We start from the raw sequence: 13,347 nt of genomic DNA on the forward strand, positions 1-13,347 counted from the left end.
CCAAAAGATAAATTCGTCAAATAATAATACGTGACTTAAATGGTCTCGATAATAATGTTATGGTAGTGATTATTGTTAACAATTCATTTGCGAATAAATTACTGAATAGGTAATCTACACAAATATTTATAATGGCCAACAATGATAAAATGTCAAGTAATTTTAATATTAGTCACACGATTCTACGAATTTTGTTTAGTAAAATGAAGTACTTAATTGTATTATTGTAAGAATTTTTTTTAGTAAAAATTCAATGCAAATCAAGTTTAATAATGTAATATAATAGTGTAGTAATATAATTGAATGTAATATAAACCATATTTATGAATACAAACCAAATTTATTTTTAGAAAACGAATTTTATAAAATACATTATTATTAAACTATACTAACAGACCGAACGATTAGTCATAATAGACCCGATATAGTTTTACATGACAAAATTTAAAAAAATAACTTATATCATTGATGTCGCTATTCCAAATTCCTGTAATATTCAAAAATCTGTTAATGAAAAAATAATAAAATACACAGATTTAGGAAATGAGAATAAAAGAATTTGGCATTCTCAGACTATAAAAATATTACCATTCGTTATTTCGGCTACTGGCATTATACCTAGCTCTCTCATTAAAAATTTAGGCGTATTAGATCTATCAAAAAAATTATATATAAAGATGCAAAAGTCGGTCATTTTGAATACATGTAGGATAACGAAAGATTTTTTAAATATTTATGTTGAGGGATCAGTAGGATTTATAGGCCCTGTTAGAAGTTCTACCGAACCCTCTGATATGAAAATATCTGGAGTCGGTGAATTATTTTCCCATTTGATCTCTGGTGAGTTGACGTGTTGTTCTTGTATTGTTTTGTATTTATTTTGCTTATATAATGCACTTGCATAATGTTGATTGACTAGATGATCATTTGTGGAAGGGTTTAGTTTTTTCCTATGGGGAAGATTTAACCCGGACATAAAATCGGAAGGTGAACAAAAATTATTAGTTCTGCAAATATTTTTAGTGTTTATTATTGTGACAGCTGTTTCGGTGTTGAAGGCCATTTTCAAACTGTGCTTAGAGCATGTTAAGACGACTTATTTATACAATTTCAATTTTTATGATTTCTAGTAATATATTTATTGAGAATAAATGTACAGTAATAAACAATAAAAATACTTGTAGACCTAAATAATAACATTATTAAATTGTATTTGCTTTGAATTTTTATAATAATTTTATGGAGTTCTACAAATTAAACACAAAAACAATTAATAACATATTAATGCCTGAATAATTCAATAAAATTCGTAGATATAAATACAAACACGCGTTATGTTCACACTAATTGAACAAAAAATATAGCAGGTTCCTATTTCTAGATTGAAAGCGAATAACGAAAAGCATTAAAAAATAATAGTTTCGACGAATATGTTTTAATGAATTAATGGCTGCAAATAACATCCTTCATAGCTAAATGGAACGGAATGCATTAGAAAGAGATAGCCATTCAAAGAATATATGTATGAAACAGCTATATTATTATAAAAGTCTCTCTTTTAGGCGGCCCACTGTTGTACGAGCAATGCCGCGTTTAGGATGACGTCACAGGCGAGCGACGAGCATTTTTGTATGGATGTCCACCGGATAAATCGTATGACGTCATGCTTAGGCTGCTCGCCGCTGACTTGCTCGCCCATCTATTGGCCGCTTCAAACCCATTTCCCCTATTTCTCCACGAACAAACGAGCAAGCAGAGTAGTATAGTACGACGTACTGTCACTAGGTTGTCCTACATTTACTTATGTGTTTCTGTGTTCGCTGTCTAACTTTATTTTATTTGACGTTTAACGTTTTCGCGTAGCAAAAAGCATTGTGATTTGTATTTATCGAAATAATAAGTGATTTATGAGTACATACGAATGGAAAGATACTCCATTATATTTGATTTTTGTTCGAGAATGATTTGTGAACATCTCGAAAGCTCATGAAGACATTTATTCACAAAAAGATCCAATAAATATTCTTTGAATGCCTATCTCTTTCTAATGCGTTCCGTTCCATTTAGCTATGAAGGATGTTATTTGTAGCCAATTTATTATTTCAAACATATTCATAAACTCAGTAAATCTCAAGTATTTCCACTGGACTTAGTTCAGTAACCTATATTCTCTTTTAATTCATCTAACATAAAAGTATACATTTTATCATTCTGCGACAATTAACTTTTTTCTAGTGATAAAGTCGTATATAATACTTTTACGAAATTAAATAATATGCAGACTCATATTCGAGTTCATATTCATTTACCGTTGAGAAAAACATCTCAACTTTTCTGAATTCCAATAGATGGCGTTGATTGTTATTTTTATTCCTCACAATCCGGAGTCTTCATACATCATTAAAAAATATATGTTTGAATACGATAGTTTTATACGATGTTACGTACGGTAAAGATTTAAATAATAAATATTTTTTTAAATATTAATCTACAGTTAGCTCACACAGTGTGCTAATAATTTACAAACGTGTGATATTTTTTTTTAATCTAAAGTCCAAATAAAAAAATAAACAAGGATGAAAAAGTACCAAATTGATAGGTAGGCACCAACCGTTAATATTGTGGCTTTATTAATTCCTATCTATAGAGTAGATACTGTATTCGAATAAATTATAATTATCCCTACAAACAGCCGGTCTGTTAGAAATGTCAAGACGTTATTTCTGCATAACGAAATGCCACATGCTGCCAAACTCTATTTATACACGATAAGCGGCTTGTACTCGCATTATACTCTCCGTCTGTCACCTACCGAATTTCAAGTGGCCGATCATTATGCACGTAGAACGAATAATGCATGTATGAACAAGTATGAAAGCAATGCATAATTAATATTACTATGCATTCTTACGATAGTGAAATATGTATTTTTTTCATAATTGTTTAAGACTCTTTTGCAATTAATAAAATACCAAAGTTCCGAAAGTATTTCAATTTATTTACAAATGTCTGTATTATTTTTTACGATAAATAATTTTTCGCAAACAAAAATAATATAATAAGCATGTATGACTTCCATCAAAGATAATAGAAAGTAAATAATATTATTATGAACTATTTGAAAAATGGCGCACATCATTTTTAGGTTGGTGCCCCTGGTATTCCTGAAGTGCGTACTATGCAATTTCACAAGATGATTTACTCGTACCTACTGAAGCATGCTGTAAAGGTTTGTTCACAGTACACAAAGGATTAAAATAAAATAAAATGTTTTATAATAATGCGTTTTGATTCATTAATTTTATTTATAAATATATTTACCGACCACGCAAAAAAATAATCCAAAAAAATGTTATTAAAATTAGCTTCACTTTTCACAGCAAACAAAAAATATTATACATTCTTAATAAAAAGTTATACGGAAAACAGTAAAAAAAATTATTATTATGATTATTTTTAAATTTATATTTTTTTGTAAAAACAAGTAAGCAATATAAAGAAGTTAAAAAAATCAACATTAATAATTTAATTTTCGAATACGAACCATTGATTTTAATTTATACAACACACTTTAATGATTATCCCCACAAAAGTTCCATTTTAGTACTGTAAAGATCGCTCTCTTTTGGGAGTGTTACACCTGTGAATATGTATTTAAAACTGAGCTAAATATTATTAAGCAAATAGCTTATAAAAACACGTCTCGGAATCCGTCAACGTGGCGACATCTTTAGATGAAGAATGAAAACAGAGATTCGCTACAAAATACAAAGAAAAAACGTTAGAAATTTGCAAGAACTGCGCTAAACCGGCTAGTCTTGTACTACTGCTCTCTTTATCTCCCTCTTTCTTTCTTCCCATCTCTCTCTCTCTCTCTCTCTCTCTCTCTCTCTCTCTCTCTCTCTCTCTCTCTCTCTCTCATATGGTTTACCCAATTAATTGTTATTTTTTTGTGTGAATATCAGTGAATAAACCTTTTTTTTCATTAGGGGTGATCAGAACACTTCACTCATCACATTAACTCAAAATCGAAAAATTATAGTTTGTAAAAACAAGGTTTAATAGTTATTATCAAAATAAATATTTTTTAATAGCAAAAATAACAAATTTGTATGCCCCATTCCTAACACTCAAAATACTTACATTTAAAAGTATTATTAATATTTCTCAAATGAGAATTCTACAGCAGGAACATAATTTCTGAATTTAGAAAAAAAAATAAGTTTCTTACGTTTTTAACTCTTTGGTGTGCGGACACAAATTGTTGACGTTCACCAACTGATTGTATTTTTGTCGCTTGATATTTTTGTAAATTGTACATAATATTATGTAATTATATTTATAATCATTTTTACAAATTATCATTATGTTGTAAAACAAGATTATTCTTTCATTAATTTTACTTGGGGCTATAAAAAAATAGATTCACCACTTTTTTTAATTAAGAGAAGAAAAACATTCTCAGGTTACTAAAAATCTGATAATATGAAAAACTCCTACGCCAAACGAGATGCCTATTCAGCTACTGACCAGTCAAATTTCTAACAAATTATGCATCAATTACTTAATTGCGTATATGCGTTCCCAGCAAAATTGGAGTAAAACCTTTTGTTTTTCTTCTTTCGACTTACTAACTCAAACCTACCTCTGTTGGATGAACATATGTAATAATTATTATAAAACACAATAAAAGAAACCGAATTAATAACGAAATAACCTAGGTACAGGGAAACTCGACTTAGTACAGACATTCTAGTGGTAACGACGCTTTACAATTAATGCTGCGTTGACTGAAACTCAGAACGCTGACAAGGGAATTTGTCAGCTCGAATATTTGTAAACAGTTGCGAGTTGCGAGCTATCATGTGTTTCGTGTTTACTGTTCTGTGTCGTTGTTTGTGTCATTTCCAGCGGGATATCAACACCGACTGACAAAGGAAATTATTATTTTCTCGGCACCTGGCTCAATCTCAGTGAAGATTAGCCGGTCCGATTTTGATTAACCGGCGACGTGAGCCGATTAACAATCAGTCGCCATATAAAAGTGGAAGCGAGAAGCGAGCTGTCAAAAGTCGTCCGCTTCTACGCATTGCGAATTAATTTTTTTTCTATTTTACGAAATTTAAAATTAGTGCATAAAGAAAAAAGACTGGCGTTTTTGTTTTAGACTACTAGTGTTCAATTGCTTTATTTCAAGTGTCATCGTAAATCATAATAACAGTTTTCGTGGCTCTAACTTTAGTTTAAATTGAACGGTGTTAAATATCTGAGTGACTAGAATAAATAATATTGACAATTTAAAAATGGCAAATGCTACGGAAGACGGATTGGTCCTCATTTACAACGAAGTCTTGAAATTTCTGCCTGATTACATGATCGTGTGGGCAGAAAGCTTGGAATATAAACCATGGTTATTTGCATTTTTAGGATCTGCTCTTGTAGGATTGAGCGGAATATTTCCACTGTTAGTTATCCCGATTGATGATAAATCATCCCCCACCAGTAATGGTAAGTCACACATGTAATATTTAGAATAAAACATCTTTCTTTTACTCTTTATATTTTTAGGTTAGAATCCGTCTGTCACAACAAAGAAAAATATTGCGCGCAGATTTTTCTACAAGATAACCAAATAATTTGTTTGTTTTCTAAATAATTATTTTTTTTGCAATATTTCCGTAATTACATGCTGGGATACCTACAATATATAATTCACTCTTGAGTTCTGATTTTCACAGCTGATATAATTTTATTGCATCGTAATCGTGTGTAAATTTAATGGCCTTAAAATAATAATATTCTTTTATTTTTATATGATGCGTGAAACCATGAACGGCACGGCAATATTACGATAAAAATAAAGGTAATTTTTGGATAGGGCCTGACATGCTTATTACGAATATTTTTTAGAAAAAAACTTTATATTCGCCTTAATTACTATAAAAGAAAACTTTTTGCATTTCGGGCGGCGGAAAATTATGAATTTAAATTTTCAATTGCGTTAACCAAAATTCACTTCGCGAATCGATGCGGCGGCAATCAGCTGCCATTAGTTACGTCACTGTTATGTTGGTATCCCTGATACATTGCGTAGATACGACTATGGCTAACTTCGTGGTAGACAAATGGATTTGTATCACAAACCATGTTACACAAACCTAGCGTAGCCGGTAAACTAGTTGAAAACTGGGATGTTTTTCTTGCCTTGACGCGAGCAGGCGTTATTAAGGGGCACTTTCCTTTGTATCACAAACCATGTTACACAAACCTAGGTATCCCACGAAGATAGCAACGGTCGTATTTAGCTCTTGTTAATGCATCAGTGATACCAACATAACAGTGCGTTCCTAATGTCGCCACATCGATTCGCGAAGTGAATTTTGGTTTTACGCAATTGAAAATCAAAATGCATAATTTTCCGCTGCCCGAAATGCAAAAAGTTTTCTTTTATTGTAATTAAGGCGAATATAAAGTTTTTTTCTAAAAATTATTCGTAATAAGCGTGTCAGGCCCTATCCAAAATTTACCAAAATAAATATTGTATTATTTTTAAACTCTTATCACACTATTCATATTTTTAGTAATTAGGGACACTGTATCAAAATCTATACTATATTAAATGCTTCGATCCCACCTACGATTAAAAATTGTCATTTTAATGTAAAAATTAAATACCAAAGTACCTACACGAAATTCAATATCTTTTAAAAACTTCTGTTCCTTACTAGTACCTACCCATTAGTTATTTTGTTATCGGTAAAACTAAAGCCACCTTGTTGATAAAACCCAAATAATGTTGTTAAACTATAGAATAAAAACATATTTTGTTTGTTATTTTTTTTAATTTCAACGCTGCACATGAGTCCCAACGGCTTATTATGGTCCCTAAATACTCCCCGTCAGTTCTTACGTTACCATTTCAACATATATAAATGGTTGAGTGGGCAAAATCGCGATCCATTTCGAAAAAATCGATTAATAATTATCAGAGTTCAGTACTCGAAAAACAACTGTTTAGATAAAAAAAAATATATTATTGAATTCATTTGAAGGAATTAGTGTCAAATTAAATAATGTTTTGAAAGTTTCTGGAAAACATACACAGTTGAAAAAATAAAAAAAAAATGTAATTTTTAAGTGGTTGCATCAAGATGTTGAGCTTAGAAAAAACGAAAATAATAAATTTATAGAAAAAAAAATATAGCATTCTTTCTCTGGTGAAGCAGGGTAGTCAAAATGTATAGTATATAAGTTTAGTGATTTCTGTAAACTAAGCCTAAATCGCACATGTATGGATGTCTTGTTACAATCAAAGCATTATTACATATTTCACAGTCATAATAAAATTCAAGGGCGACGAGTCGCTGACCTTTTTCTGCTGATTCGTAATTTATTTTTTGCTGACACTTTCTCATGTGCGCTGTTGGACGGCGAATCATAATAAAAAGAATTATAAATGTGATTTGATATCAGGAAGATCATCATGAACTATGAAGCTTCGTAATATCCATCCATACCTTTTTTCTACCACCATCATGTGGGACACAAACCTGGTCAAGAACTCGTCCTAAATGTAAAATTTAGGTCTATCGCACACTGAGATACTTACGAGCTACGTGAAAACGACAAGTCGACTACTGATATGCTACTCTTTAAGGCGAAGCTTAATGCTAAATCACTATTTTGATTAATCTTTATAATGAATTGGTGTACATTATGAATACCAAAATATATGCTTTAGATAAATTGAAGGTTTTACTATCGTTTCGCTTTAGTAAAATACAAATAAAAAAATAAATTACTCAATAAAAATATATAAATGTCAACTACTAAAAAAAACTTTTTTTCAATAGAAATGTATGAACGCATAAAGGAAACAACTTTTTTAAAATACAGTATTATAGCTAATATTATCTGTGACAGTTTCACTTGATTTGATCACTTTTTTGCTATCTTATAAATTTTTTTACAAAATAATTAAAAACTAGTTTTGTGCTTGAAATCGAGCGTTTCTAGACTCCGTTTTTCACGCGATTTTAACCCTTTCCTTACCAGAGTTCTTCTGGAGGAACACGAAGGAAAAAAATTTATTTCTCTTGATTTTATGAACCAAATAGCCCCGTATTTTGCATATCGCTTAAGGAAGATATTGCTTATAAGGAATAGAACAAATGTCGTACTGGAAACACATAATATTACTGTTATTTCGAATTAAAAATGCGTGTTTTGCAGCTTTTAACGGTTTGACATTTCTCGGATTTCAACATTATTTTAAAGGTAAGATATCGCATATTTCTGTTGAAAATAATTATTATATTGTATATACATGTCTAATCTGATATGTAAATATGATTTCCATTCAAAAACATTGGTTTTTCATTTGGTTTTCGGTAATAACATTCATGTTCCTGAGCTGGCACTTTGGTCGTTCGTGGATGTTTTTCATAGAAATCTTTCTTTGGCCTTTAATATTGTTTTACTTGATTTTATTTGATTCTTTCAAGATATATTAATTTATTTTATTATTTTCCGGTAGACTTTAACTTATTTTATTCATTTTTATAGATGGAGCATCGTGGTTTGATACATGTGGAGATCACCGTGATGCTGGAAGGAGATATTTCCGACGTGGAGTTGGAGTTGGAAGATGAAGATGAAGAGGACTGGTCAGTTGAATATTTCCAGGATGCTACAGAGGAAACCAATGTGGAGGTATTGAGCCAAGCTCTTGGAATGGATGTGGAAGTCCAGGTAAGTACTTTTGTCATTATTTCTCATTGTTATATTACAGCGATTATTGCGTTTGAAGTAGAATTAAGTATGAACAAATTTGGGTTTCAAATGAAACCATAAAATATATATTTTTAATTATAGACTTTGGAAGAGAGGCAGCAGCCAGTGCAAGACGAGCCAGAGTCCTGCACCGTGCCGCAAGTACAGCCCAGTGAAGCCTCAGCTTCCCATGGACGGAGAACCGATCTAAGGTGGATCAAGAAAGATGCCGATCATGTGGACTCCTAATGTGATGCTACTTTCTTAAAACCACTGGATATGTCTGCTCTAAAATATTTTTTATGTTTCATAGATGAAAATATTATAAAAAATATTGTTGAGCAGACAAATTTGTATTCAGTTCAAGAAAATAGCACCAGCGTCAACACCACATCATGATGGGTATCCTTAAGTATCCGGCATTCCACCTTTACTGGGCCAATGATACGAAGCTCTCTCTCATCGTTGATGTCATGCCTAGAAATCGTTTCACTAAGTTACGCTGGTGTCTTCATTTAAATGATAATAGCTCGTTGATTCCAAGAGGACCAGAGGGTTACGACAAATTATTTAAAATAAGGCCGATGGTAAATGCCCTCCTTGAAAATATGGCCAAGATCGAACCTGAGGAATTCAATTCTGTAGACGAGCTCATGATACCGTTCAAAGGGAGAAGTAATTTGAAACAATATATTAAAAACAAAACACATAAGTGGGGCATCAAAGTCTTCTCCCGAGCGGGAGCCAGTGGGCTCGTCTATGATTTTGAAATTTACACGGGCAAAAGCACGAATGTCGGTGTGTGTCTCGAAAGAGAAAAAAATTGTTTTGTTTTATTTCACCACTAATATTTTTTGTTCTATTTGTTTTTCTTACGTTAATTTAGGGTAATGGTCCGTTTTTAAAAAAATATATATTTTTTGATTTTTTCTTTTTTACTAAAATTATTTTAGCATAATATTAAATTGCAATATAATATGCTTGCCTTTACAGATTAATAGAATTGATTTTTGTGTATTTATTTTCTATTTAAACAATTAAAAACACTTTAAAATTATGTATGCTCCTTGTACTACCCGTTCTTTGACTTACACCCCCTAAGCCCCAATGTTCTTCCTCAGGAACATGAAATATTTCGAAAACCGTATGGAAATTTTTTTTTTTTTTTTTGTAAAAATATTGAAAAAAATCACAGAACTCAATAATGTAGACAAACATTTTTTTCGTTGGCTGGAAAAAGTCTGGTATTGAAAGGGTTAATGCGTATTACCCACAGACATAAGAATATATAGACTAGAAATTAAAACCGTATCCTTTTCTGATTTTTCTGTTTCAGATTTTCGTTTAGAAATCGCTAATATTGTCTTCAATAATTAAATATTACAATTTGAGGTTCTACTCAATAAAGTTATTCCGAAAAATAAAACATTTAATTTTTTTATTTTAGTCGAGGTTCCCTGTTGTTTGTTTGTTGGCGATCTGCAGCTGTGCTTGGAAAAAATAATAGTAGTTAATAATAATAGTTTTGTGCTTGAAATCGAGCGTTTCTAGACTCCGTTTTTCATGCGATTTTAATGCGTATTACCCACAGACATAAGAATATATAGACTAGAAATTAAAGGTGAGGGGTAAAATCAACTGTTGAAGAACGAAGGGGGTAAAGCTGACTGTGATTCGTCAATAAATCAATCTGACAGTATATAGGCATCTCGCATTATAATATCACCATTTAGTTCTTAAAAGTAAAATTTGCTTTTGAATGAATAGACATTTTTACATGGGAGCGCAAATTACTCGCCACGTTATGAACTAATTTGCGAAGTCCAAATTCGGCAAAGTAAATTTCTTCTATTTTCAGAGTCGTAGTTAGTTTCAGAGTATTTAGTTAAGACACTTTTACAAATGTTTCATAATTTACTTACCCCAGTAAACAACGATGAGTACACTTGAGAATCGCTACATTGTGATGTGATAGTATATGTTTCTAAAACTGATCCATATAATACGGTGTGAATAAGCTTAAAATAAAGTAAAATAATGCTTACTTATGGAATGTAATACGACAATTGGGTTTATTCTCTTTTTCACATCTATTTTTACAAGTTTTCATATCACAAGCAACCATTTTGCCGTGTTATTTCGTAAAATGCCTCGACCATAGCTCGACGCTAGTTCGAACAAGAATGATGACGTCACATTCTCAAGATTCACGGGAAGCCATACGCGAGCCCAGCCGGCTCCAATGGAACCGGTATGGGGAGTGGGGAATAATACGCTTCTAATCACTGCATCGATGACACGGAGCTAGTTTACGAGCTGCTAGTCGACGAGTCTACAAGCTAGCGAGTTAGCGAGTGTCGATGACACAGAAAACTTTCCACTCGCTCAGTAGCGAACTAGCTAGCGAGTTGGAATCACGTGTTATTTTGCGTGACGTGTTGTTTGCGTTCTATCGTTTATTTTTTTAAGTTGAAAAATGAAGTGGAACACGCGTGATATATTCTCTATCTTCCCATAAGTATATATTAACAAAAAACAGACACACACACACCACAAAATGCAGGACATCATATAATTATACCGATGTTACTGAAGGCCGCATATGTTTCAAGTTGACTATCGGCCGCTCCTTCCTGGGTAAGGTTTTCTGCGGTTTCCCTTACTCCATCAGGCAAATTCGGAAGGATTCCCACAAAAGAACGCAGCCGAATTTCCCCCCCGATCCCAACACAACACAAACAGACACGTATGTAGTATATGGCCGCCGTTGGTCGCTGGCGATGTTGATGCTGGATAATACATGCAATTTTAGTAGGGTTTTTTGGTAACAATTTTTTTCCCTACCGAGAAAATACAAGGCCTCTAAGTCTATAAAAGCCAGGTAATATTTGAATAAACCCATATGAGGTAAAAATTGTGAGGCGCATATGACGCCGTTCTATTTGTATAAAGAACATTAACTTTAAATTCAGTAAATTTAAATGATCACCACTTCGTGGAATATAAGAATCTAGAAAATAAAAGATAGATGACTGCCAAAACGCAAAGATACTCGCAACTAGTTACTAGCAGCGATGATGACACACGGCTAGTTAACTAGCTTATAAGCCAACACGCCAGCGAATGGCGAGTAAATTAGCCCGTCTTTCTATTTTACTCGCTGCTTTTTTACAATCGGATAGTCAACTAGCAGATTGTAAAAAAGCCGATGACACGGGGCTAGTTTACAAGCTGCTAGCGAACTCGCTGGCTTGTAGCTTGTAAACTAGCCCCGTGTCATCGATGCTTTAGGGCAGGTCTACTAATATTCATATGTCTATGGTATTACCTAAAATATACCAAGAATATACACATTTTTGGCTTGTAGCTTCCTCTTGATGCCGGTTTCCGCACCCGGCGCTACACTGAAATTCTCAACTTCATTATTTTTTCACGTGCAGCCGTGGAGTTAATACGATGTTAAGTGACTCGAGCGATGAAGACAATATTGTTCTTCTCTGTCTTTATTACATGCATATTTATCCATACAACGAAATAAATATTAATCGTCGCCGCCAAAGAGCTATACGAGAATGACGTCGAATTTATTTTTTTCCATCCTCAATCCAGGTCTTTTCGCTAAATCCCTTCTTACGGTATTCTGGTAAATTATAGTTAAATGAACATAAATATTTTCCCATCTCCTGAATATGTTTGGACGTTATTTCTGACAGACGAGTAGCAAGTGCGAATGCAATTACGTAGCGTGCTGCCAGCACCGCACAGCACTGTCAGTATAGATCATCGATAACTTCGGGTTTTTTGTATGAAACAAATTGGTTAATATAATTAAGAATATGGCCACTTAAACTTCTTTGTAACTTAAATTACTGACAAGGAAAAAATATATAAAACTGACGCATTTTATTAAACAAATGTATTACAAACTAATTGTTACCTCACTTTTTTGTCGTTTCATTTTAAAAATAATTAATTAAAAATTCACGAAGTTTCACAATTTATTTTCAAATCGTTTCAAATTAATTATTCTGTGGTGTACTTCTAGATTTAAATATAACGCGTGGTGTTTTCTCTTTCTAACACCGGTTTCTATTAGACCACATGAGTTGTTCCCAAAAGCGAACAAATTTGCCGGAAGGGTTAAATGGATTCTAACTAGTAGTTCTACGAATTCGCAAAACGTTTATTATTCAGATATAGATAATAATGAGAAGTAAGTATTTCAGTTTCCGAAAATAGAAAATAAAGAAGATATTTCGTTTAAAACAACGCATAATTTGAAGTCTTTCATCACGTCATGTTCTGACGTGATAATATTAGAATAGTTTTTTTAGGCTAGCTTAGTTATTATTTTTTTAAACCCAAACTAATAACCAGAGATGTGCAAAATGGGTACCCAAAACCATTTGAAATGCAAAATGGAAATGGGTCAAAACTTTTCCATTTGAAAATGCAAAATGCAAAATCGTTTTTAGAAAAGCATTTAAAATGCAAAATACCTATTTTCAAAATGCATTGAAAATGCAAAATGCAAAATACCTATTTTCAAAATGCATTGAAAATGCAAAATGGTTT

The 13,347-nt window shown here is 32.3% G+C and overlaps 2 protein-coding genes across 2 annotated transcripts in view; both read left to right on the plus strand.

The window, feature by feature from the left end:
- Window positions 1–4,843: 4,843 nt before the first annotated feature.
- The window catches only part of Zip99C (Zinc transporter Zip99C), a 54,009-nt gene continuing 45,505 nt past the window's right edge, over window positions 4,844–13,347 (plus strand). The window contains exon 1 of the mRNA XM_089646946.1: window positions 4,844–5,508. Within this exon, the coding sequence (XP_089503072.1) occupies window positions 5,304–5,508 (205 nt within the window). The 5' untranslated portion in view covers window positions 4,844–5,303. The remainder of the gene's footprint in view (window positions 5,509–13,347) is intronic.
- Window positions 8,042–9,928, plus strand: LOC149411548 (uncharacterized). Its single transcript, XM_089646947.1, has 2 exons — window positions 8,042–8,751; window positions 8,875–9,928. The coding sequence occupies exons 1-2, from the start codon at window positions 8,566–8,568 to the stop codon at window positions 9,019–9,021; spliced, it is 333 nt and encodes a 110-aa protein (XP_089503073.1). The 5' UTR covers window positions 8,042–8,565; the 3' UTR covers window positions 9,022–9,928.

Source organism: Hesperophylax consimilis, chromosome 25, assembly GCF_061612785.1.
Source record: "Hesperophylax consimilis isolate HC1 chromosome 25, BYU_Hcon_1.0, whole genome shotgun sequence".
Lineage (NCBI taxonomy): Eukaryota > Metazoa > Arthropoda > Insecta > Trichoptera > Limnephilidae > Hesperophylax > Hesperophylax consimilis.

Excerpts from the sequence above, each read along its gene's own strand:
- LOC149411548 (XM_089646947.1), top strand. The coding sequence starts at position 8,566 with ATGGAGCATCGTGGTTTGATACATGTGGAGATCACCGTGATGCTGGAA. Across the intron at positions 8,752-8,874 it reads GAATGGATGTGGAAGTCCAG|ACTTTGGAAGAGAGGCAGCA; the intron begins GTAAGTACTTTT and ends TTTTAATTATAG.